At 48.2% G+C, this 26,264-nt stretch overlaps 2 protein-coding genes across 2 annotated transcripts; one reads left to right on the top strand and one right to left on the bottom strand.

Annotated features, from left to right (window-relative positions):
- Positions 1–787: 787 nt before the first annotated feature.
- Positions 788–19,716, bottom strand: AIFM1 (apoptosis inducing factor mitochondria associated 1). Its single transcript, XM_077309184.1, has 17 exons — positions 19,546–19,716; positions 18,527–18,669; positions 13,984–14,077; positions 13,534–13,614; positions 11,465–11,589; positions 11,216–11,346; positions 10,829–10,919; positions 9,955–10,039; positions 9,745–9,821; positions 9,262–9,370; positions 6,474–6,581; positions 4,266–4,354; positions 4,015–4,155; positions 3,322–3,464; positions 2,508–2,632; positions 1,277–1,473; positions 788–1,077 (listed from the first exon to the last, which is right to left on the bottom strand). Exons 1-17 carry the CDS (start codon positions 19,685–19,687, stop codon positions 1,006–1,008), a joined length of 1,953 nt encoding a protein of 650 aa, XP_077165299.1. The 5' UTR covers positions 19,688–19,716; the 3' UTR covers positions 788–1,005.
- Positions 19,717–19,738: 22 nt separating this feature from the next.
- Positions 19,739–25,181, top strand: MARS2 (methionyl-tRNA synthetase 2, mitochondrial). The gene is made up of 3 exons (XM_077309185.1): positions 19,739–20,032; positions 22,234–22,568; positions 23,637–25,181. The coding sequence occupies exons 1-3, from the start codon at positions 19,795–19,797 to the stop codon at positions 24,807–24,809; spliced, it is 1,746 nt and encodes a 581-aa protein (XP_077165300.1). The 5' UTR covers positions 19,739–19,794; the 3' UTR covers positions 24,810–25,181.
- Positions 25,182–26,264: the final 1,083 nt, after the last annotated feature.

The following is a 26,264-nucleotide window of genomic DNA, read 5'->3' as shown; positions in this document are numbered from 1 at the left end:
CCCCTTCCTAACAAGGACCCTGCTTTTGAGAAGGTAGCTTGTCATCTTCAGGCACTGAAACCTGCCCAAGCAGGAAGCAATGGAGCTAAGCCACAGCAGTGCTGCACAGCTGAGCTGATCCCCCCACTTCATGGCGGAAAGGTGGCCGAACAGCAGGAACTGCAGAGCTCTTCTAAGAGTCTTGATGTGGCTTCCCATCAAAAGAAGCAAAAGTGCCTGATGCACTCCCACCTAGAAGTGAGAAGCCACTGCAGGGATTCCTAGCGGGTAGGAACAGGGCAAGGAGCAGCAGTAGGACAAACCGTACCTGCCACCTGCACCCTATTTTAGGTGCCTGTTGACCAAATTCCCAGGCTGTAGTTACACAAGTCTCTCTTATGGGGTAAATAAGGCGATGGCAGATGCTTGGTGAGACTGACACTTCCTTGAATCCAACTGTCCCTTAGCAAATAAGAGAGAGGCAAAGAACTGGTTGAGACAACAGCTGCAGGTGCCAAACTGGCGCCGCCAGCTCACAGCTTCAGCCCAAAACATCCACTGTCGTGTTTAATGCACTGCTTCACTTTTTCTGCAGAACAGCAGCTCCTTGCTTCATGTTCAAATGCCAAGGAGCGCCCAGGACAGCCTGCAGAGGAAGGCACGGGAGGGTGAAAGGGGGTGTGGCTCAATTGCAGGACAGCGGACTGGGGCATTACAGTTCTGCTTTTGTGCACAGATCAACCATCGAACTCTTCCTTCCGACATCCACCTAATGGCAGAAAGGGCAGCAAACCAATTCTCACAGCTCTTGCGTTAACCTAGAACGTTACTCGGACTTTATTTGTGGTGCAAAAAGAGCACTCTGGGCTACTGCAAGCCTTCACGCACATCCATACGCACGGTGACTGGTGGTGGTGGGGGGGGGGGAATGCAACTCAGAGCTGACACTGCCCATAGCAGATGACTCCCCCCCCCCGCTGTTTCCAGTTGCTTCCTCGCCTGAGGGCCCAGGGCTGCCCACAGCATTCATTCCTCGTGGATGTTAAAGAGCTTTGCAACTTCATTGAGGTCAGCATGCTCTTCCCCATCTTTAATGATCTGCAAGAGACAGAAAAGCAAGCAACTTTAGCTCTCACTTTCTCCCACTGATCTTTCCGCTGCCTCCCATTGCCACTGGGGACCGACGGCCTCCTCCCAGCTTCTGCTGGGCACCACTTGCTGCTGCTGCTGCTGCTGCCACCGCCAGGGTCGGGCCCCATTCTACCCCCAGCCCCTCCCCCTCGAGCCCCAAGCGGACCTTTCGAGCGATCGGCATCCTGTTGAAGATGTTCCATAGCACAATTCCCACCACCACTTTGTCCCTGAGGTAGAAAACGACTCCTTTGCCGTAATCCTCTCCCTGCTGCGGCACCTGGAGGCTGTTGGGGGAGGCGGCCGAGACTTTGAGCTCCGAGGCTTCCATCTCGGTTTCGCTTTCAGAACGGATTCCAGTTCCTAGAGAAAGTGATAACACACAAGTTCCGTTTGAGCACTGCAACAAAACACTGTTTGCGCTTACTGGTCGGGCTCACGAGCAGCGTGTTTGGAAGATGAGACCTCGCAAGCCACGTGCAGTTCTTAGCTGCTTGCTTGTCTTAAACTACTTTTTCCACGTCCTCAATGCAAATCCCTCCCTCTCCCTGTTGCAGCAGCTTCCCAGAGGGCTGGCACCAGCTGCAGCTAGGGTTGGCCACATCGCCATCACCAGAAAGCGTGTTTTGCAAACCCACTTTGAGCCCTGCTTCCTGACTGTTGCTTGTTGATGCCCACACTTTTTCAATTCAGACACATGTTTTCTCAAATCGCTGTTCTCAGTTCCACAGGGCCTGCAAGACGGAGCTCTTCCGCCAGGTCTTGGGTTGAGGCCAGGATGGTTAAGATGTAGAGCCCCTCCCCAAGATAGCTGGAACAGCAGGCTACTCCCTTATCACCTGACTCCCCCCCCCGCCCCAGGCACAAGATAATGGAAGTCTGTTGCGTAGGGAGGGGGAGGTTATTCTTTTGCTACCAGGGGAGGTATTGTTTTACTGGGGGTTTTATTGTGGGGTATTTTTACTATGTAACCCACCAGGAGCCAGCTAGTCTGGGAGTGGCAGGCCATAAATTAAATAAATAACAACATGAACTACATACATGCAGCCCTTGGCATAAGCACAATAAAGAACCTGCGGCCATTCTCTCTAGATCAGGGGTAGTCAAAGTGCGGCCCTCCAGATGTCCATGGACTACAATTCCCATGAGCCCCTGCCAGCGAATGCTGGCAGGGGCTCATGGGAATTGTAGTCCATGGACATCTGGAGGGCCGCACTTTGACTACCCCTGCTCTAGATGATGCTGATTATCTGCCCAAAGATACAGTGCTGAGAAATTACAACCTCTTCTGATGAAATGGGTTGTGTATCTTCTCCAGCCCTGGGCTAGACTCACCTTAATCACCACTGCAGAAAGATCGCCAAGAGCCCTTCCATAGTTACCGATTAAACCCTCACCTGACTGCTCAGTCGCAGATTTTGGGGTGTCCTTGGCTGTTGCTTTAGCAAATACTCCCACAGTCGGCAAACTGCTGTCCACAAGGCCGATAGCCTCATAGCCTACTTCGGGGCCAAGATCGCTCCTAAGAAAAGGCCAAAAACAGGAGGTGGGAGGAACAAGTTCAGTCGTCCAGGTGGAGTTCGTGCCTCTTTCGTATGCAGACAAATGTAGGTAACCAAATCGAAACACATTCTGTCCTAATAATGGATTCAAATGAGTAGCCATGTTGGTCTGAAGTAGCACGATAAAATCGGAGTCCAGGAGCACCTTTAAGACCAACAAAGATTTATTCAGGGCGTGAGCTTTAAAGTGACGAAGGGTGCTTGCACTCGAAAGCTAATACCTTGAATAAATCTTTGTTGGTCTTAAAGGTGCTCCTGGACTCTGATTTCATTGTCCTAATAATGCTTATTTCAGTCTTAGTATTCCTTTAACATAGGTTGCTAACGCTGGCAGGGGCTCATGGGAATTGTAGTCCATGGACATCTGCCGGACCACAGGTTGACTACCCCTGTCTTAAAAGACTAGGCACATGCCTTTTGCTTTAAATAAAATCTCATCCAAGCTGTTTCAGATGGATCACCCATTCCAGCTTTACAGAATACATGCAGCTCTTAACTGTGCAAACACTCGGGTGGCAAAACCAGGCGTGGAAGGAAGCTACCTGACTTGGTACTCCTCAGTGCTTGGTACTTTCTGCATAGGGCCAGTGCCATAACGTGTGCTAAAGCTGGTCGTGAAGGAAAACTGAAACACGCTAATCCACCTTACCAGAACATGGACTGGTGCCAATATGGCTTTGCAGCTCCCGTCATATTTTCTCCCGCCAACCTTCCGCTCACGACGGCGTGATCGTGGTGCTCCACCCGTCGCCGGCCCAGCTTGATATCATAGAAGCAGGCAGCATCCCCTGCCTTAGAAGGAAACCCAGAAGGACCCGGGCAGAAAAAGCCAAATCAGTGAACAGAACAGCACTGAGCAGAGGGTCTTTCCACTCCCTGGGGAGCCACGGCAGCTTCAAGCCTTGGCACTTTGGAGCACCAGCTGATGAAAGCAAGATCCTTGTAATGTTTGAGCAGCAGCACGTAACAGAGGCAGAGAAGCCAAGAGGCCAAACAGGCCTTGAAGAGGCACTAAAATCAGGCTGGAAAGATGTCACCCCTCCTATCTACTTGAAATCCAGTCTTGGTTCTAATTTTCTCAGACAGTAGGCACCTGGGAGCTTCTCATGAGGACCAGAAAGCTACTGGGGAAAAAAGCTATCCCAGATTGTTTCAAGTGCAACTGGATTCCAAGTGAGAGAGGGTAACCCCCAACCTCACCCTACCCCCAAATCTTCTAATCTGGATGTTGCTGCTCTTGCTTGCTTCATTACTCATCCTATCCCATTTCCAGCTGTTCAGCCAAAGTGAGAAGAATGCTGTCCGTGCCTGTTTGTACCACCCTTCCTCCATCACTACTTACCACCCAGATGTTGGAGCGGGCCTGCAGCTCAGCGTTGACCCTGAAGCCCCCAAAGTCTGAGTCTACCTCCAAGCCAGCTGACTTTGCCAGCTCTACGTTGGGCTCCAGACCCACAGCAGCCACAATGTGATCAGTCTCTACCTGGACAGGAGGCACAACACAGGCACTCAAATGGATTTCTCCCTTGCTTCACGCTGCCCTCACAGACCCAGAGGCAAGGGCGTCATCCTTTATCACGGCACAAGACTCACTTTCCTTCCATCTTTCAATTTTATGAGGAGACGGTTCTCAGATACGGACACGGACTTCACCACTGCATTGGGCATCACGTTCACCCCCTCTGAAAGGAAAACACAGGCGGAATCTGTAGCCCAGCGAAAGGCATTCAAGAACTTGGCAAGCACAATTTCCCCGCAGATTGGGCCAATGGGTCACAAACTGGCTAGCTTCCAGTTTGGTGTAGGAGAGCCAGTTTGGTGTCGTGGTTAGGAGTGCGGACTTCTAATCTGGTGAGCCGGGTTCGATTCTGCATTCCCCCACATTCCCCCAGCTGGGTGACCTTGGGCTCCCCACGGCACTGGTAAAGCTGTTCTGATTGAGCAGTGATATCAGGGCTCTCTCAGCCTCACCCACCTCACAGGGTGTCTGTTGTGGGGAGAGGAATGGGAAGGCGACTGTAAGCCACTTTGAGACTCCTTTGGGTAGAGAAAAGTGGCATATAAGAACCAACTCTTCTTCAAATGGTAGAGCCAGGCAGAAGATACAGAGATTGCACGCTAAGCAGGAGTGGGTATCACATGGCTGGATTCCTACAGATCCATTTTGCTGTGTTTTAAAAGCCTCCTCCACAGGAGGAAAGCGCTACCATTTGTGACCCAGACACAGGAGACAACCAGCAATTGCGCTTCCACACAGGTCACCAAAGCCACGAGGTCACAAACTCACTTGCAGCCCAAATCTGTTGAACTGCACTGTGGGTTAGCCCTCTCAGAGTCCTCCCTGGCATATGTCCACCATGCCTCCTAACCACAATGAATGTGCCTATATACGAGTGTATGGATGTAGATTGCAAGAAAACATGGGGGTTATGACCAGGATACCAACAGCCAGTGGAAGAGACAGGGAGATGAGAGTGGGCAGCAGTGTTCATAAAATTAGAAGAAGATGGTTCTTATATGCTGCTTTTCTCTACCCGAAGGAGTCTCAAAGCGGCTTACAGTCGCCTTCCCTTTCCTCTCCCCACAACAGACACCCTGTGAGGTGGGTGAGGCTGAGAGAGCCCTGATATCACTGCTCAGTCAGAACAATTTTATCAGTGCCGTGGCGAGCTCAAGGTCACCCAGCTGGTTGCATGTGGGGGAGTGCAGAATCGAACCCGGCATGCCAGATTAGAAGTCCGCACTCCTAACCACTACACCAAACTGGAGAGGCCAGTGAGAAAGGACTGTAAAAACCGGAATGTTTATTGGGTCTGAAGTCATCAGCTAGACAGAGAAGACGTTGCAATAGGGAGCCTGCTCCCCAATCAAAGTGGGCGATTTTTAGTCCACAACCCATTTCAATTTGAAGTACTGATGAAGAAAAAAAGAGCAGGAATTTTTATAAGATGTGCACACAAGTTCCAGCAGGCACCTTTCTTTGCGACTAAATGAGAAACGCCTCTTCTAAGACGGTACCTGCTGGCTTTTAAGTACTCATCATTTTTGAAGGTTCTTTCTTTTTAAAGTTTGTGCCCATGTTTTTCAGGGGCAGCGTTTAATATCAGCCGCTCAATTTAGCAGATTATGCGATTAAATGATGCGGTTCAGGTTCAAACAAGAAGCGTTCACCATGCTGGAGGGCAGAAAGGAGGACTCTGGCAGCTCAAGGGTCGGCAGCAGGCCTCCCAAGCACGACTGAGCACTGAATCACAGATTCCACCCCCCCCCCAGCACAATGACCACAAAACAGAGAGATGCCCCTGCAATGCTTAGTCCATTGAGAAGATGAGGCAGCCTCAGCTATGCCCCTGCCAGGACCGCAAGTTTTAATGGGTGTTTTATACTTTATAATGAGCCTCTTGTGGCGCAGAGTGGTAAGGCAGCCGCCTGAAAGCTTTGCTCATGAGGTTGGGAGTTCAATCCCAGCAGCCGGCTCAAGGTTGACTCAGCCTTCCATCCTTCCGAGGTCAGTAAAATGAGTACCCAGCTTGCTGCTGGGGGGTAAACGGTCATGACTGGGGAAGGCACTGGCAAACCACCCCGTATTGAGTCTGCCATGAAAACGCTAGAGGGCGTCACCCCAAGGGTCAGACATGACTCGGTGCTTGCACAGGGGATACCTTTACCTTTACTTTATACTTTATAACTGGCCTCAAGCCTCTGGGGAGAGGCGAGCGATAAATCTAATAAATAAATAATAAGCTGATGTGCACAGAAATGCCCAAAGCTGAGCAGCAAAGGGCAAAAAAGGGACTTTACCTCGCCTGACTTTATTTGTGGTCCAGTTGCTCAAATACTCAGGAAGGACTTTGCCCATGTTGCCGTTCTCGGGGAACATCTGGATCACTTCCAGGCCCTTGGACTGTGCTGCAGAATGAAAACAGAGAACTTGCAATGCTTGCCAGGACGAGGCCAGCCGCAGCCCAGCTCAGCAAACTGATGCATGTATTGTTGTACATTAAGCAAAGCCCTTTATAATGTCTATATGGCAGGTTTTCATCCATGCTCGACAAATTTCCAATTGGGGGTGCCATTTTCTGCTCAACCTCCTCAGCATACTGGTGTACAACAGCATCCAAGGAAGATAGCTAAAGCCAGGGCTCTCCAGTCTAAGCTTCCCAAAACGCTTTTCCATGCTTGCAAAGTTCACCTGCCTGAGATTATCGACTTCATTGACAGTCCTAGCCCTAATAACTGCAAAGTGAGGTTTGCAAAATAAGGTGAGCAGAGCCTGATACAATCTCAGCAGCAGGCGGGAAGAGGAGCAGGCCTCTCAGCGAGAGACGGGGGAAGAGTGGAGATACAATATCTCCATGGAGCTTCTTGTTCTCAGGATCTATCAACATTCAAAACCATTAATAGCTCCATAGTAATACCCTGCCAAAACTTAGGGCAGCTCCCATCCAGCTCTCAAGGACAGCAAGGCAGGTATCATTGTAGGGGTGGGATTAACAAACAAACAAACCCAAAACAGTATTGTTTGTATACACTGAACCTGAAACGTATCAGTATTTCCCGATATTGCCAAATCCCGGTACTAGTATGGTATTCAGACTCTAATATTCTCCCTTGTAGCCTATGGGGACCCCAAAGGCTGAAATGGTAATTCCATCAAGGGAGATCTGGTTTGTTTGTTTGTTTGTTTTTCTTTTTGGGGGGAAGGGGGGTTGGGCTGGCCGTTTTGGATAACCAGAAAAATAGGGGAGGAAATCCAGTTAAATTAAATAGTTTTATATTAAATAGTTAATTAAATAGTTTTATATTTTTTATAAAAAATACAGATAAGGTGTTTTCCAGGTATTTTTCCAGTTTGGATTAGCCAAATGGACATCCTTAGCATCAAGCGAGTATATCTACAGTGGTTGTTACGACATTAGGATGCCACAACAGAGAATATCCTGTCCCGTGGCCACTGCTGGTGTACCCACAGGAGGGGCTTTGGCTACACCGTCGTATATGGACAAATTCATCAAAGATTGCTGATCCTTCAGATAGCGTAGTCCCCAGGCCACTTAGGAGCTATGTGAGCCAAAACACGCACACACAATTTTAGCTGGGCCTAGAAACAAAATGGAAACAGCTTTACTCTGTTCTGGTTTGGCCTCACTTGGAGTCCTGTGTTCAGTTTTGGGCACCCCAGTTGAAGCGGGATGTAGACAAACTGGAGCGTGTCCAGAGGAGGGCAACAAAGATGGTGAGGGATTTGGAGACCAAGACATATGAAGAAAGGTTGGGGGAGCTTGGTCTGTTCAGCCTGGAGAGAAGACAACTGAGAGGGGATCTGATAACCATCTTCAAGTATTTAAAAATCTGCCATATAGAGGATGGAGCAGAGTGGTTCTCTCTTGCCCCGGAGGGATGGACCAGAACCAACGGGATGAAACTAATTCAAAAGAAATTCCGTCTCAACCTCTGGAAGAAGTTACTGACAGTTAGAGCGGTTTCTCAGTGGAACAGGCTTCCTCAGGAGGTGGTGGGTTATCCATCTTTGGACATTTTTAATCAGAGGCTGGACAGCCGTCTGACGGAAAGGCTGATTCTGTGAAGGCTCAAGAGGGTGTCAGGTTATGGTGGATGAGCGATAGAGTTGTGAGTGTCCTGCATAGTGCAGGGGGTTGGACTAGATGACCCAGGAGGTCCCTTCCAACACTATGATTCTATGAAGGTCTTCTGACACCAGCAAATTACCAACCTGGCAGGTCCCCATTAAAATCAGCCTAGCTACACAACAAAACCTACTGCTTGTTGACATGGTGCTAACCACCTTTCCAGATGGCAAAAGTCCACACTTCAAGTTGGGATAGAGAAATAAAAGCTGAGGTGGGGTGTTACATAACTTTTCCCTCTATGCCCAAGAGTGAAAGCAAAACAGCATTTTTTCTCCATTGGGGCATTGTCTGTAGAGGGCAGGCTTCAGTTTAGAGACTAAGCAAATCTTCTACATGCCTAAAGTTATAACACAGAGTGCCGGAAGAGAATATTGGTCAAGATCTGCTGCTAAATAAAACCGTCAAAACAGACAGAGCTCTGTGCAGTTGATGACGATGCCACACAAGTGTGGAATGTAGGACGGGGCTCAGAATTGCAAATGCTGACCAACTGAGCTCTTGTTCATTGCAAAAGCACATTCCTGCAGAGACAGGCTTGAGGGTGTGAGGACTGGTGAAACCTCAAAGCAAGAGGCAGAACAAGCATTCAAGGGGTCAGGTTTTCCAATGGCCCACACACCCTTTGCTACAACTATAAGCAGTAGAAGATCCAACTTAAATATACATGATTTACAGGTGACAAAATCTCACCTTATTGCAGATTTTTTTAAGCATAGAGAAACATACCACCATGATGATGCGTCTCTGTCACTACAAGGTGACTTGTGATTTCTTGATTTGTGTTCCAAACACTTTACTATTTTGATTCTGACTGTCAATAACAGCTGACTCTATCATGGGCTACGCAAGCAGCAGAACTGAGTTGCCGATTACATTTTACAATTGAGCATCCATTTGCACCCAAGGCCTCCCACCCTCAACCACCCTCACACACTCACCCTTACGGCCCAAAGCACAAGCCAGCTCACTCCCCAAGAAACCACCACCGATTATCGTGATTGACTTGACCTCTCTGGAAATTTCCTCCAGCGAGCGGAAGTCATCGATCTGCAAGAAGGGAGGAAGAGGTCCTGTTTTCTTTGTCTTCTTGGCCAGTAACAGGAGCAATGACCGGTCTCAAGGCATTTATTTGCAGAGGCGTTCTTGTCTTAGCTCTCACCTCCTCCAGCTTTAGACTGCAAGCTCTTTAGGATCAGGGCCCTCTAACTGTGCTCCATGCAAAATAATGGTGAAAGAAAGCTGCCAGGGAGTAGGGGAGGGAACCAAGGGCCAGGTTTCCTTTTATACTGGTTGAAATACAAGGCTTTCAAAATGGCTTCGTCAGCCAAGATAATTGGCCATTCACCTCAACTGGTGACAGTGCATCTAACTGGAGCGATGGACACCCTACTGCTAGGAGAACCCACCCTGGTAAGGATTACCTTCCGGAACAGCGTAAGCCTCTGCAGCACTTCCTTGCCTGCCCTCTCGATCACAGGAAGATTCCTCGGGGAACCGCCTGAAAATGGAATTTAGATTCCAAGATCACATTTGGAAGACCCGGGTTGTTCTTGGATATCCAGTCCTGCTGGAGAATAACCCTGGTCTCCTCCCCAATCAACGGGAGAAGAGGAAGGCTCTCACACTCTCACCTGTTGCGATTAAGCACTTGTCGTAGGAGATCTGGGTGCCATCATCGAGTTTTACCACATTGCCTCGGACATCCATGTGGACCACCTGCAAGGCAAACCGCAAACTTGCATCTCCCAGGGAGGGTTTCTGCAACCTTGGCATGAAGGCACTCCTTACTCTGGATTACTGTTTCCAGTTTCCAGGGGAGGGATGGGAAGTATTAAAGCGCTGTCAGCATGCATCCTTGGAAGCAGCAACATCTTTTAAGACAGCCAACACAGGGACTTCATGGCTTAAGCTAGTGGCTCTCCAGATGTCCATAATTCCCTGGCAGGGGCTCATGGGAATTGTAGTCCATGAACACCTGGAGAGTCACATTCTGACCACCCCTGGCTTAGGCAATGTGCCACCTTCTTTCCTGCTGTTCCCTAAACCAAACGCTGGCAGGGGCTCCTGGGAATTGCAGTCCATGAACATCTGGAGGACCACAGGTTGACTATCCCGGCCCTAAACAAAATCTACCACTCCCAGCTGCCTCGATGGCCACACAAGTCACACCTATTTCTCCCCTAACCCTTCTCTTATGTGCCAACCTTGAATCTCTCACTGAAATGCTTCATCTCTATTCCTTCTTCATTTCTTTGATTCAGACCTGATGGCTTAAGCCAGGGGTAGTCAAACTGCGGCCCTCCAGATGTCCATGGACTACAATTCCCAGAAGCCCCTGCCAGCGAATGCTGGCAGGGGCTCCTGGGAATTGTAGTCCATGGACATCTGGAGGGCCGCAGTTTGACTACCCCTGGCTTAAGCCCAGTGGGTGTTCAAGGAAATGAAGGGGCACTAGAGGGAGACCCACAATAGTATTTCAACAATAACTGTTGAACTAATGCCTACCTTCCTTCCGGAAAGGACAGCCACTCCACCATTCTCTATGGAAGGCAGGTCACAAGCAGGTACGTAGAAAGAAGGTGGCTGGAAGTAGATACTGGGGAGAGAGGTAGAAAATTTGAACACACACTGGTGTCAAAGACTTTTACCTTCAGGATTGCCTCCTCACATATTTATTTACATCATTTATTGTCAGTAACCTTTTATTGGCATAAACGTAATTTATAGCCTTGACTTTCTTCCCAACTGGGAGCCTCCCCAACAAACGACAAAGATGGCAGTAACTCCCGACTAAAACATAATCTGGACCAAAAAAAAAACAATACCTCCCCCCCCCAACAATGCACTCTTATTGGTTCCAACTTTGGCAGAAAGGTGGAATGAGAAACCAACCTCCGCTCTTTGCCATTCCACTGCTTGAACCGCAGTGTCTTTGTGACATCAGGGTCTTCAGAAAACCACAGCTCTTTGGAGAGTGGAGGCCGCATGTACGGAAGCTCAGGATCTTCAGACACAATCAGTACCTTTTAAAGGCAGGGTGGAGGAAAGGGCCAGTTCAGCATCTCGATCAACACTCAGGCATCAGCTAGGTCTTAACATGGACACCACTCCAGAGCAAAGTTCCAGACCGCTGTTACTCACCCTGGCGCCGGGATCCCGAGCCCGAATGGATCTGGCAGCTGCAAAAGCAGCAGTGCCTCCGCCAATCAGCAGGAAAGGAGCATGGGATGGACATTCTGGGCGAACGCTCGCCTCTGTTTCAAGGGCTGCAAGAGACAGATGAAAAAGGAGAAAGGGAAGTCTGTCAGAAAGGCACTCCTAATTTCTTACAAAGAGATGCAGTGGGGGGGGGGAACCCACCGTTTTGGGTGTTTTCCTGCTGTGGGAAACAAAGAATAACACTACGTATTTATACAGCAGTTTTCAAAGTGCTTAACGTACATTTCTTCGCTTACAGCAGCCCTGCAAGGTCTCTGCTGCTATACTGCAGAGGGAAGCCTGCGATGGAGCTTTCTGTGGCAAAGGCAAGATATGACTGGGGGACATCCTGATTTGCTGTACAGCTTCCGAGCAGAGACCCTCTTCTGTACCCACCCACCCCCATTCCCAGGGGCATTTGGAGTAGAACCGACAGCAAGAAGCTGGCTTCAGAGAGTCAGTAATAGGTCTACCCAAGAACGCTCCTGTTCCGATTCACACAATCCACTGCTCAATCAAGGTCCACTGGTTGGGGGGGAGCACAGGAAAGTGGGACAGAACTCATGCCAATGTCACACCCATTTGAATCATACCTTAAGAACAACAGTCACAGTCAGGAAGCAATTTGCTGTTGTGGGAAAAGTACCCTCTTCCCCCCTAAGAATGTGTGCAAATTTGAGTGGTCGCTCCTCTTAGAGAAGAATATTAGTCAGTCCAAAAAGAGAGACTGAGGAAGCAGTCTTAAGGAGCTCTAGCGATCCTTAGTAGGTTCCGTGTTATTCAGTGGGGCTTTTTGTAGGAGTACAGCCTGAAAATGCCAAACCAAGAGTGCCATCCCATGTGGAGTTACTCCAGATTACAGCCATTGATTTCAAGGGACTTAGGCAGGAGTAACTGTACTAGGATTTCATGGTAAGGGCAAGTAATCATGATGCCTACTCAAGCCTCCCAGTTGCTTAGGCTGTCCTGGGAGTGATGGGCAGGTAGAAAAGTTTCTACAATTTTTTATTTTTATTTTGCTGAAAAAGTTCATAAAACAAAAATGTATCATAACAAATGGATATAATATCAATCAAACCAGTTTGTTTGAAAATGGTGATTCACCTTTTTTTTTTTTTTAGGACACTATCTCTAGAAAACATGCATATCCATCTCATTCTGTCATACATAATCTGCCACACACAAGACACTGTAACCACATTAAGTGGGCTTCATTGATTCCCCCTCCCCAATCAAATGTTTGTTTCCTGACATAAAGCCAAGGAAAGCCAGGAGAATCCTTTTTCACAGCTTATGTTTGAAAGGGCCAGGGCCTTTTCGATCCTGGTGAAATGAGCTCCCGGAAGAGGTGCAGGCCATGTGAGAACTTCCAGCATTCCACAGGGCCTGCAAAACTGAGCTCTTCCGCCAGGTTTTTGGCTGGTCAGGAAGCAAGGAAGATCTGGGCTCCCCCCCCCTCACAGAATGGCATCCCTCCACCTCCCTTTCTAGATGGGTTTTAAACTCAAGAAGAGTTTTTCGTCACAACTTCTGGGCTTTATAGGTTTTTATATTATTGCATTAGTTTTATTGGTTTTTAATGGGGTTTTGGATTTTACTTGATTGCAACCTGCCTTGAGCCTCCAGGGGGAGGCAGGTAAATAATAATAATAATAATAATAATAATAATAATAATAATAATAATAATAATAATAATAATAATAATAATAATAATAATAATAATAATAATAATAAATGACAACGACAACGACAATAATAAATAATGACAACAACAACAACAACAATAACAATAAACTGAAATGACATTCGCAGCAGGATCAAAACAATTCCTAAGTAACTAGCTAACCATTCCAAGGGGCAAACAAGGCATGCTTTTCCTGGGAGACCCCAAGCATGCCTCTTGCTTTATTGTTACCCAAAATGGAGACCAGCTGATTGGCCTCCATCAGAGTGTTTGTCGCTGGCAGATGCAAGAGCCCATTCCCAGCACACCTTGCAGAAAGGATACTTACGCTTAACTACTTCGGAGACCAGCTTCTGCTCGGCTTCGAGCGCGGGCTCACCTGCTGTGCTCTGCGAGACAGCATCTGTTTCTGAAAAGAGAGAAGATGCAATTTGGCAAGACAACTAAGCCCAGGTTGATGGAATGTATTTCATACGACGCAGTCAGACCAGCGTGCTAATTACACAGGGATGCTGGAAACGGCAAATGGGGGTGCAGGCATATCCTGCTACAAAAAAACAAACAAACAAAAACCCCTCCCTTCCTCCATCTATTCTTACATGCCAGCAAATCACCTTGGAATCATGGGTCCCACCTTGTTAGTTTGTGTTCCGCCAATGCCCTTCTTTGAGCAGGTAGCCTCAAGCTCCCTCACACAAACACACACACAAACACACACACACAGCATCCGATATCCCAAAGTGTGCAAGGGACACCCCAATCATGGCTGAACACCTACTTGCTGGGGGCTTCCGTGCTTGCTGCTCCCTCGTTACCACTGATTTCATCCGCTCGCTGTAACGTTCCTTGCTTTCTTTCAGCATCGTGTAAACCTAGAGAGTCAAACAGGGGATTGTCTGTCATCTGCTTACTGGGCATGCTCAACTTCCAAAAGTATAGCACACTTTAGGTCAGGGGTAGTCAAACTGCGGCCCTCCAGATGTCCATGGACTACAATTCCCAGGAGCCCCTGCCAGCATTTGCTGGCAGGGGCTCCTGGGAATTGTAGTCCATGGACATCTGGAGGGCCGCAGTTTGACTACCCCTGCTTTAGGTGCTATTTCAGGCTTTCGTCTCCCTTGCAGACCCAAGGGTTTACTAGTCTAAATGGCTGCAAACGTCTCCCTGTCTTTCTGCAGACTCAAGAACATCTGCTTCATTTCAGCAGAATGAAGAAGTTGCCCAGCTTGGCCAGGAAGCCTCTACAGGAGGTCACATATTTAAGCAAACATCCTTCTGTTCCTCAGGAGCATAAGGGTCCTGTTTGGCAGAAAGGCAAAGGATGAAGTATCTGCCCCTCCCCAAAAGACTCTGCTACTGACAACAAACCAAGGCTTTTAGCAACCACTAAATGTTCTAAAGTAGGCATCAGCGATTGCTGACAGGTGGTCAGATCTGGTCCCCTGACAGGCCATTAGTTTTAATTTTGTATTTCAGTAGAATGTTATTAATTTTCATATCTAGACTGATTTATTGAACTGTTTCATAGACCGCCAACTGTTTTAGGTGCAGGGAAAGCAGCACGCAGATAGTTCAAATCACTAATTATAATAGCAAACTGGCAAGCTTTTGTGGCAATCATAAAAACAACAAAGCAGGCCACCCATAGACAACCTAGGGGGTCTCTACATACTCACAGGACTTCCCACGTTTCCGGAGGGGGGGAGAGCTTCGTGAATCAAGGGGGGGGGGGCGAGAAATCAAACAATTCAGCCTGATGAGGACTTAATGCCGCTGAAAGGATGGGATGTTGAGAACAGCTGGGAGCCCATAAAAGGAAAACTAGCCTGCTCAAGTTCCTGAGAGTGTAAAGAATCTTGGAGGGGGCAGATAAATATATTATTATGTGGGTGGGGATTTTCTGGTTGTGCTCTCTCCTGTGATTCTTTCAGAGGAGCCATTTGCAAATGACATCTCAAACTAGAGATGATGTAGGACAGGGGTAGTCAACCTGTGGTCCTCCAGATGTCCATGGACTACAATTCTCATGAGCCCCTGCCAGCAAACGCTGGCAGGGGCTCATGGGAATTGTAGTCCATGGACATCTGGAGGACCGCAGGTTGACTACCCCTGATGTAGGAGACGCCAAGATGGCTGTGGGATTTGCCAGCAATCTAGAGAAAAGCAGGAGCCATTCCCCAAAGTGGCTTCACATTAAAAAAGCCTTTTGGGCCAGGGATTTTCTTTTAACATGAACTCTAGCTCTAGGATAGCTCAAGACTATCGGTAGGCTACTTCTGGATTTGGATCCCCCCCCCATTAAATAAATCCAGAGAAGCTCTCAAGAGGGGAAATTAATGAACTCGGTAGAACAGAAGTCCCAGTTCAACACTACAGGTGGGTGAAAGTGTATCTCCTTGCCAGGAGCAAAATCTGAACAATACTGGGGGAGGTGGAGGACTGAGGTAGAGAAAAGGGAAATAGAACAGCAGCCTGTATCAAACAGTAGAAGTGAAAGTGTACAAAAATGCCCAGCCAGGTTGGCAAATGCCTGATCCCCAGAACTGGCAGTGTTTCTCCTCTTGGGGTTCCAATAACATTACTGTCTTAATGTGGTGAGGAAAACAGCTAGCGTTGCACAAAATGAACAAATCATTCCAAGTATCCTTCTCTGTCATTCAAGACAAGGCCTTTTTCTGAAATCTTTCTGGGTGCAGTTGGTGGCTGGTTATCCCCTGTGTGGGAATCACACAGCGCCATCTTAATTTGCATTTATTTATTTTAATATCCTGTTTTTCTCCCCAGGGGGAATCCAAAGCAACTTAAAACATGTTCCTCTCCTCTATTCCCTCACAACAACCTTGTGAGGTAGGTCATGCTGAGCGTATGCGATGGGTCCAAGGCTACCCAGCAAGCTTCCATGACAGATGTAGGGCTTTGAACCCAGGTCACCGAGGATTACTATCCGACACTCTATCAGCTATGCCAAGCTGGCAGGTGTAGGCATCTTTGGAAGGGTGAGCCCTGCAGTATGGAGCTTATCCTCTTGAGATCTCAATAAAAACATGCCTAGCAACGACCCCCCCCCCCCCGCCATTGTGCAGATATAGAATTTACTGTCACTTAGTCTTCCTTCATCATTCCCCCTTTTAAAATCTGGCTTTATTGCAGACCATCCTTTGCAATGCCCTAAATTCAAGCTAAATATTATTTATATTTATATTTATATTTATATTTATATTTATATTTATATTTATATTTATATTTATATTTATATTTATATTTATATTTATATTTATATTTATATTTATATTTATATTTATATTTATATTTATATTTATATTTATATTTATATTTATATTTATATTTATATTTATATTTATATTTATATTTATATTTATATTTATTGCCCTCCCTTGTGTCTCAGGGTGATTTATGTTCATGAAACAGTACATTGTAAATAAACGTATTGGTTTGAACATATATAATAGTTTGGTAGCAGGAACTAATAGAAATGATTTACAAAGTCAACATTTAACAGTAGGACAGTTCTCCCTTTTTTCTGCATTCTGGTTTCTGTTCATTTCTGTGAATGCAGACTGACAGTAGGAGGCACCTCTAGGGTCCAGCTGGTGGATTTATTTACTTGCCTTGACCAAAGGCCTGGTGGAAGAGCTCCCATTTGCAGGCCCTGCAAAATTGTGTTAGCTCCGGCCCTGATGTCATCTGGGAGCTTGTTCCACCAAGTGGGGGCCAGGACCGAGGTAGCCCTGGCTCTGGTCAAGGTCAGTCAAGCTTCCTTGGGGCCAGGGATCACCAATTTGTTGATGTTTCTGGAGCATAATACTCTTGGGGGGGAGGGGCATAGGTGGAGAGGCGGTCCCTCAGGTACTCAGGGCCCAGACTGTGTACGGACCTGAACGTGATTACCAGAACATTAAGCCTGATTTGGTAGTCAACTGTTAGCCAGTGCAGTTGTTGGAGTGCAGGCCATATGTGGGCCCTTCAAGGTGTTCCTGTAAGATCCCTAGCTGTAGCGTTCTGAACCAGTTGAAGTTTTCAGATCAGGGAGAAGGGTAGGTCTGCGCAGAGCGAGTTACAGAAATCCAGCCTAGAGGTGACCATCACTTGGATGACTGTAGCTAGGCCCAATGGTCTGCAGGAGGTGGAAAAGGGAGGGGTCCTAGGTGGGCATGTACACAACTATGCTTCCCAACTATATTCTGCATGATTCTGCCTCTTCTGGGGTTTCCCAAAGCTTGAAGAATGTTTCAGGGGTTCCTCAACAGTGGAGAAAGGTTGTCCCACACATAAGCAACTCACACAACAGATCTACTCTGAAATAATTCCCATTGTAGTAATTGGGGCTTATTCACATGGAAATGTTCTTAGGATAGCAATGTCAGTCCTTGAGAGCTGATTCTTATCCCCTGGGGTTTGGATAATTTTGGTACCTTTTAATCATACTGTGGATTTTATGAAATAGGAAGCTATCTTGAAGATTCCTCTTTCACATTGTGGAACAGAAACATTTTTCTTTCTTTCCAGTGGGTGGCACCAATGCAAATTCAGAGTCTGATGGGGGAAAGAAGCATGGACCAACTTAAGTTTTTCTATTCTAAAAAAAGCCTACTTCTGCACACGACCAACTCTCTGAAATATAGCAGCTTCAAACATGGTGAGCTTCGCCCTTTTATAAGCTGAGAACTCTGATTCAATGGGAAGACCTTAATCAAAACTTTCTGCAGATCCTATTCCACCCAGGGGCCCTACTAGTTTGAAATGAATTTTAAAGAAGAATTTAAAGAGATTGGCCCTCTTTTGTAGGCTGCTATCAAGTGGAAAGAAAACTCTTCCAACCAAAAAACTAGCATCTGACAGAATAATCAGACACTTATCAGCAGTTTAGGAGAAGAAGGTCTGGATCAGAAAGTGCCCACAACTGCACAACTCAAACTAAACATATTTGTTTTGGCATCTATGGCAGTCTCTGTGACATCCCATGCTAGTGTCCCACTAACAGAATGAAAATCAATACCATTAAGCAGAACTCTGAGCTGATTTGTATGCAGACTCAAGGCTCCAGGCCAAGTGCTGGGCAATTTCTGTACATGCACCAAGCACCCCTCCAATGAGGCAGCAAGGGTAAACAACTAGAGGGGAGGATGTTAACTTGGAGCCAGTCCAAGGTTCACTCCCTTAGGGCATTAAAATTCCTGTGAGATTCTGCGGGGAAGGAGGAAGAAGGAGATGAGAAGCAACAGAAGCTGAAATGAAAAATGAGCCCCCATGTAGCCAGAGACACATTGCTCTTCCACTCCACATCAAACCTTTCTACTTACATACGTCCCTCCTCCTAAGGCTGATAAGCCCAGAACGAGGGCTAAGACAGCAGTATCGTTTTTGGACCAAGGAGCACGAGAGCTGGCCATCTGTCTGCTCAGCTGCGCTTCTAAAGGGAGTTTCCATCGCTGAAACAAGTTACCTAAAAACAGAGAGAGGAAAAATTGTTCATAATGACTGCAGTGTTAATTAAATCATCAGGATGGAACATGGTCCTTGTTTGAGAGCCCAATGACACACTGGCATGAACATCAGTTACTGAGACATGACAATATCAGAGAATGAGGTGGCTGGATGGAGTCCCTGAAGCAGTCGGTGCAAACTTAAATGGACTCCAGGGAATGGTAGAGGACAGGAAGGCCTGGAGGATCATTGTCCATGGCAGGGGTAGTCAAACTGCGGCCCTCCAGATGTCCATGGACTACAATTCCCAGGAGCCCTTGCCAGCATTCGCTGGCGAATGCTGGCAAGGGCTCCTGGGAATTGTAGTCCATGGACATCTGGAGGGCCACAGTTTGACTACCCCAGGTCCATGGGGTTGCGATGGGACAGACACAACTTCGCAACTAACAACAACACCTCCTGGCAAACTAAAGCCAACTTTAACTCTAACCCATGCATTTCTTGTATTCCTTCGAAGCCTGGAGCTTAGAGAACACCGGCTGTTTGTCTGAACCCTTCAGTGCAGAGTGACCTCTAGGGCCCTTCCACACGGGGAATAACGCGCTTTCAAGACACCCGAGAAGCAGATTTCCCGTTTCGCTCAGGAAAACCCAGCTGCCAGCGCACACTGCAAGTGCACCCTCCAGGGCTTCCCAGGATTCAGACAAGCGGCAGCTCTACGCAGGGCGAGTCTGCAGCAGAGTAAAAAGTTTCCACCTCGTTAATGCCAGGCAGGAGTCGACTGCGCAGCCCTTTCCCGCACTCCTAGACTCTGCACTGCTGGTTTGCTTGGCTCGCAGGGTCGGTGTGCCATGCACAGCCCCTGGCCCCCTCTGCAACGGAGACTCCCTCTCACCTGCCCGCGACCTTGGGCCCAGCGCCCGCACCAGCCTGGCAGCCACGCGGCACCGGAACATGACGGCGGCGACGGCGATGCCGGCTCCGCTCCGGTCCTCACAACCTGCGCGAGGGAGAGCGCCACGGCCCGCTCCGCGCATGCGCGGGCCGCTCGCGGCTCTTGCGCCGGCGCGCTCTCGCGCGGCGGCGCTCTAGGACTCCGACTCTCCATGCTCTTGGCGGACGCGGGCGGCGCCTTCCCCGCACCATGCGGCCGCTGTCGCTGCTGGCCGCGCGCCGCTCTCCGGTCTGGCTGCGGCCGCGGTGGGGGAGTCGGTGGTGCCGCCGGAGCCGAGGCTGCTCCCCCGCCGGCCGCCAGCTCCTCTCCACGCCCATCTTTTACGCGAATGGCTCCCCGCACATCGGGCACCTTTACTCCGCGCTGCTGGGCGATGCGCTGCACCGGCACCGGGAGCTGCACGGGCGAGGAGGGCGCTTCGCCACCGGTCAGGAGGGAGGGAGGGGTGGCGGAGGGCGAGGCCGCTGCAAATGCCTGCTCAGCCGCACTTTTAACGGCGAAATGCAATTAATGTAGAAGCTTGCCTTCGTTTTGGGGGGATTCACGTGGGTGGCCGTGTTGGTTTGAAGCAGCCCAACAAAACAAAATCGGAGTCCAGGGGCACCTTTAAGGCCAACCAAGATTTATTCAAGGCGTGAGCTTTCGAGTGTAAGCACTCTTCTGAGTTTGCCTGAGGAAGAGTGCTGCAGCTTGCACTCGAAAGCTCACGCCTTAAATAAATCTTGGTTGGTACTGGACTCTGATTAAGGTTGCCTTAGTTTTTGTGGTGGCATTTGCTGGCGCTGCCAGAGACTGACGCTGCTGGCTCTTGGACTCGTTCAGCGCACTTTGGGTAATGCACTTTCACAGGAAGATCTGGCTGCAAAAGCACATTGAAAGTGCGTTATCCAACGTGTGCGGATTGAACCGTGATTTACTTGGGCTGCAACATGCCATGGCATAGAATTGAACATGCTAAGCTGATGCAGAGTTTTCCATGGAGGCCTAGCAGGGAGTGGGTCAGCCGCCTTCACCTGTGGCGAATGTCTCCAGACCTGGGGTCCCTGGAAGCTTGAGGTGCATAGCAAGGCAATTGCCAGGCTTTACAGATCATTTTAATCTTTCCAACCATAGTTGTCTTTTCAATACTGCCCTTAAGCCCTCTGGGCCGCTCTGAGACTCTCCGCGTAACCTACCTCATAGGGTTGTTGTGAAGTTAGCTGTTGTCACTCGTAGCCATTTACAGCATTTCCTTCCATGAATGTTTGAAATTTGGGGGAGGAAAGCTCATATATAATAGCGTAGAATTAAATTAGCAGCTGTGGTTATCATTCTTCATCTATTCCCCGTAGTTCAGTTTCTTATTGATGAATGGGGCAAGTGCATGGTTGCCAACTCCAGGTTGGAAAATTCCTGGAGATTTGTGAGTGTGGAGCTGGGGCAGGGGAAGGACCTGAGGAGGATATAATGCCATAAAAATGTACCCTCCAAAGTAGCCATTTTCTCCAGTGAAACTGACCTCCTTCATATAAAGATCAGTTGCAATTCCAGATCTCCAGACACCAGCTGGAGGCTGGAAACCTTAGGCAAGCAGTATGTGCATTGTCAGTGTTTGGGGAGGAGAGCTTGCTAATGCTATAGTTCAGGGGGTGGCCAAATTGTTCCTCTCCAGATGTCCATGGACTACAATTCCCACAAGCGCCCGTCAGGATTGGCCACTCTTGCTATAGATGGATTTCCATATAAAGAAACACCGTTGGTTTCTTGTAGAAATACACCCAAAAGCAAATGAAACCAATAGGCAAAAAGTGGTATCTTCTGGAGATTTATTATCCTACTAGGTTGTTTAAATACTTTTGCAACCAGAACGGGGTCCCAGATATTCAATCCCACTTTCTGTCACTTCTTCAATTGAAGCAGGGACCCCTTTACTGAAGAGCTACTGCCAATGTCATATGCTTTACCTATAGAATTGAAATGAATACTGGTGATGTTAAATCTTTATATTAAGACTACAACTGCAACCACTGAAGAAGTAACAAAGTGGGGATTGAATACCTGGAACCCCCTTTTGGTTGCAAAATTATTTCAACAACCTAGGATAATAAATCTCAAGAAGATACCACTTTTTGCCTATTGGTAAAAGGTAAAGGTAAGCGCCTTGCGGCGCAGAGTGGTAAGGCAGCAGATATGCAGTCTGAAAGCTCTGCCCATGAGGCTGGGAGTTCAATCCCAACAGTCGACTCAAAGTTGACTTATTCTTCCGAGGTCGGTAAAAGGAGCCAGCTTGCTGGGGGATAAATGGTAATGTCTGGGGAAGGCACTGGCAAACCACCCCGTATTGAGTCTGCCATGAAAACGCTAGAGGGCATCATCCCAAGTGTCAGACATGATTTGGTGCTTGCACAGGGGATACCTTTATCTTTTAAAGCACCAGGTCATGTCTGACCCTTGGGGTGACGCCCTCTACCATTTTCTTGGCAGACTCAATACGGGGTGGTTTGCCATTCCCTTCCCCAGTCATTACCGTTTATTGCCTATTGGTATTGTTTGTTTATAGATGGATTTCCTGCAGTTCCCCAGGCCTTTGATAGATTAAAGGCAGGGCTGGCTTCTGTGTCCATCACTCTGTCCTGTTTCTCTGCCTAGGAACTGATGAGCATGGGCTGAAAATCCAGACGGCCGCTGCGGCAGCAGGCAGTTTGCCTCAGCACTTCTGTGATCGTGTATCCGTGGAGTTCCAGGAGCTCTTTGCTCAGGCAGGCATCTCTTACACTGACTTCATCCGCACCACAGAGACACGGCATAGACGGGCAGTGGAGCATTTCTGGATCACCCTGCAGGACCGGGGCTGGCTTTATCGGGCCAAATATGAAGGCTGGTACTGCACGGCTGAGGAGACTTTCCTAGCAGCTTCTCAGGTCACGGAGTGCCCTGACTCCCAAGGCGGCAGGCACATGGTCTCACTGGAAAGCGGCCACCAGGTACTAAGAAGGAAAACTGTACCAGTTCCTACCATTCCTTATAGAAGAAGAGTTTGTTTTTATATACCGCTTTTCTCTACCTGAAAGAGTCTCAAAGCGGCTTACAGTCGCCTTCCCTTTCCTCTCCCCACAACAGGCACCCTGTGAGGCGGGTAAGGCTGAGAGAGCCCTGATATCACTGCTCTGTCAGAACAGCTCTATCAGCACCGTGTTGAGCCCCAGGTCACCCAGCTGGCTGCATGTGCAGAATTGAACCCAGCGTGCCAGATTAGAAGTCCGCACTCCTAACCACTACACCAAACTGGCTCTCTGCTTTGAATTTCTTCATTTAAGGAAATCCCCTCCTGAGTTTCCAGTAGAGCCCTCTCTGTGGTGGCCACATATCCATGGAATTCCTTACCCAGAGAGGCCTAGTTCTACCACAGAATTGGAACATTTAGGGAGAATGTGAAGACCATAGTTCTTAGAATGGCTTTGGGTTTGCCCTGTGCTTTTGCTTCAGAGTCAAGAAAGGCTTGCATATCGCCTCTCTTAAATCCACAGACACTGTTCATTCCATGTTGGGATAACATTTTTTTAAGTGCATTACACACACACACACACACAAATTGTACTCACTTGAAAACCTGTGTGTGTGTTGTATGTGTGTGTTATGCGAATGAGTATAAGAAAGAGTGATTCAATTCAGCTCACACCAATCCATGTGAGTTACAGCTTGGTGCTATGTCTAAACTAACAAATTACAGTTTGTGATCAGTTAGCCAAAGCAGAACTGGAATTCATTCATTTATTAAACCAGAGTTTCATACAGGTTTTCCAACCTTGTTTTCATAAGATACCTGATGGCCATTTTTGTAGCTTCCCAACTGACATTGCACCAGAAATCTGAGTGCTGAACAGGTAGGAAGCAGAATGAAATCATGGTTGTGTATTTGGAAGCTCAAACCATGGGTTCTAAACTATAGTTAAAGCATATTGTGTGGCTTGGCACAAAAATTCAGTTGGACAGAAAAGGAGCAGGTGGCAAAGCCGATGGAAATAATGTGACCCATTTCTCTCTTGCTTCAGGTACACTGGGCCAGCGAAGAAAACTACATGTTCAAACTATCTGAGTTTCAGGAGCCACTGCTGAGGTTGCTCAAGGAACGAAGGCTTACCATAACCCCAGAGCCATTCTACCAGCAGGTGCTCCCATGGCTAAAACAGGACCTGCCAGACCTCTCTGTATCACGTGAGAGAAACCGACTGCAGTGGGGCATCCCTGTCCCTGGAGATGCATCTCAAACTATCTACGTCTGGGTGGATGCCCTGGTGAACTACCTCACTGTTGTGGGTTATCCTGACACACACCATGACTGGTGGCCTGCGGCCTGCCACATTGTGGGCAAAGATATCCTCAAGTTCCATGCCGTGTACTGGCCTGCCTTTCTGATGGCAGCAGGGTTGGACCCTCCAGAGCAGATCTTTGTCCACTCCCATTGGACAGCAGACGGACAAAAGATGTCAAAGAGTCTGGGCAATGTGGTGGACCCGAGAGCCTGTTTCCAGCGGTATACAGTGGACGGCTTTCGTTATTTCCTGCTAAAACAAGGAGTCCCCGAGCGAGACTGCGACTACTATGATGAGAAGGTCATCAAGTTGGTCAACTCAGAACTGGCAGATGTTTTGGGAGGGCTCCTCAATCGCTGCACAGCCAGCAGCCTGAATCCCAGTGGGACCTACCCGTGCTTCTCAAAGGCGTGTTTCCCTAAAGACATGGGTGCTCAAAATGGGAGGGGGCTAGGCAAGGCTTCCACAGAGGACTACAAGCTAGTGTCTTCCGTGAAGGAGCTTCCTCTGCGAGTGAGCAGTGACTTTGAACACTTTCGCATCTACAAGGCTTTGGAATCCATCCTTGAGTGTGCGAGGCAGACGAACGGCTTCGTCCAGAGGCATAAGCCCTGGAAACTGAGTCGCAACGACCCCGCACAGCAGGAGTGGTTGGACACCATCCTCCATGTCACCTTTGAGTGTCTTCGGGTTTATGGGCTCCTCCTGCAACCAGTGATCCCGGCCTCTGCTGATAAGCTGCTCACCAGACTAGGTGTTGGTCCTTCAGAAAGATCTTTAAGGGACTTGACATTTCTTTCTCACTACCACGAGGAGCAGTGCCCTTTCGAAGGGAGGAGCCTTGGGTGTGACACTGGGGTCTTGTTTCCCAAACTGGAGAAACCCCCATCCAGAAGCCACGGGGGTCTTTAAACATTTAACTCAGGGGTAGTCAAACTGCGGCCCTCCAGATGTCCTCCAGATGTCCATGGACTACAATTCCCAGGAGCCCCCTGCCAGCGAATGCTGGCAGGGGCTCCTGGGAATTGTAGTCCATGGACATCTGGAGGGCCGCAGTTTGACTACCCCTGAGTTAACTACTAAAACAGGAGGGGGCAGGAGGATGAGAAAGGTGGGAATGAATCTTCTGTGGCGGGCTTTTCGTGCTTTCAGGAGTGAAATTGGTCACTGTTGTCTGATGATGATGTCTTGGCTAGCGAAGGTTGGCCTAAGGGTGTGTTTGTCCTGTCTGGTTTGTTTTGGAACAGCACCTTGTAATAAAGGACCCTGTCCGAATTTCGAGAAGGGAGAGCCAGCCTGGTTTGTTTTGGTGGCCCCTTTCCCTGGCTGCCTTTCTGAAAAAAACAATTTCTGTTCAGTTGCAGCACGACTCAGAAGGACACACAGAGAAAGGCACTTATCATGAGAATGTGGGCCTCTGCCTTCCAGCTGCTTGTTCCCCTTTCCTCCCTTGCACTTTTAAAATGGAACCTGACCTCTGAACCCACCAAAGCAAGAGAACTATGGATCACAGATGGGTCCAAATGGGGTGTTTTTTTGTTGGTTTTTCTAAAATACAATCTCATTTGGGTCTCCTTTTTCATTTGCCATAGTTGTCCCCAGACAGGCACAAGCATGAATGGATTTGGGCACATTCAAATGGGTAGCTGTGTTGGTCTGAAGTAGCACAATAAAATCAGAGTCCAGTCGTACCTTTAAGACCAACAAAGATTTATTCAAGGCGTGAGCTCTGGAGTGCTTGCAAAAAGCTCACGCCTTGAATAAATCTTTGTTGGTCTTAAAGGTACGACTGGACTCTGATTTTATTGGATTTGGGCAGTTGAGTTGCAGCCTGCAGTTTCACCATTTATTAGGGAGATATCTAACCCTGTTTATCAAGAGAACTCAATATTCAGAAGAAAAGGATAGTCGCCCTGCAGAGGCATCACCATTTCAGCCGCACCTGAATCCATGCAATGCAACAATAGATATATAGAAACAATGTCTGGCATCTGGCTGGGGTTCCTTTGCTGTGCTACAGATGTTGAGTACCCATCTTGTCTGCCCCCCCCCAAAGCCCCTGCCCATATAATAAGGCTCTCAGGACTCTCATCTCTGCTCCTTTGGGCTGTCTTCCCTAGTAGATCTCACTCCCTGTGCAGATAGCATCATCAAAGGCCAGCTCAGTGTGCCTCTAGTTTCAGTTTCCAAAGGAATAGCCCTTTGTGCATCTCCTACAGTGAGTTCTGGATCATTGTGCCATAATGAATGTGTTGGGCTTTGAGGTTCCATAAAATGCTTTGTTGTTTTAGCTGCAAGAGGTGTAACGTGACTCCCCTTCTGTAATTTGTCAGACCACTGCAACAAAAAACAATGACCACATGGCAC

Source organism: Paroedura picta, chromosome 13 (genome assembly GCF_049243985.1).
Source record: "Paroedura picta isolate Pp20150507F chromosome 13, Ppicta_v3.0, whole genome shotgun sequence".
NCBI classification, from domain to species: domain Eukaryota; kingdom Metazoa; phylum Chordata; class Lepidosauria; order Squamata; family Gekkonidae; genus Paroedura; species Paroedura picta.
The sequence above is the reverse complement of the archived record's forward strand: the minus strand, read 5'-3'. Positions and strand labels throughout refer to the sequence as shown.

Bases quoted from the DNA above. Each gene is read 5' to 3' on its own strand.
- AIFM1 (XM_077309184.1), bottom strand. From the start codon at position 19,687: ATGCGCGGAGCGGGCCGTGGCGCTCTCCCTCGCGCAGGTTGTGAGGAC. The intron at 11,347-11,464 runs GTGAGTAACAGC...TGCCTTTAAAAG, and splicing joins CTCGGGATCCCGGCGCCAGG to GTACTGATTGTGTCTGAAGA. The intron at 9,822-9,954 runs GTGAGAGTGTGA...TTCCATTTTCAG, and splicing joins CAAGTGCTTAATCGCAACAG to GCGGTTCCCCGAGGAATCTT.
- MARS2 (XM_077309185.1), top strand. From the start codon at position 19,795: ATGCGGCCGCTGTCGCTGCTGGCCGCGCGCCGCTCTCCGGTCTGGCTG. The intron at 20,033-22,233 runs GTCAGGAGGGAG...TTCTCTGCCTAG, and splicing joins AGGAGGGCGCTTCGCCACCG to GAACTGATGAGCATGGGCTG. The intron at 22,569-23,636 runs GTACTAAGAAGG...CTCTTGCTTCAG, and splicing joins CACTGGAAAGCGGCCACCAG to GTACACTGGGCCAGCGAAGA.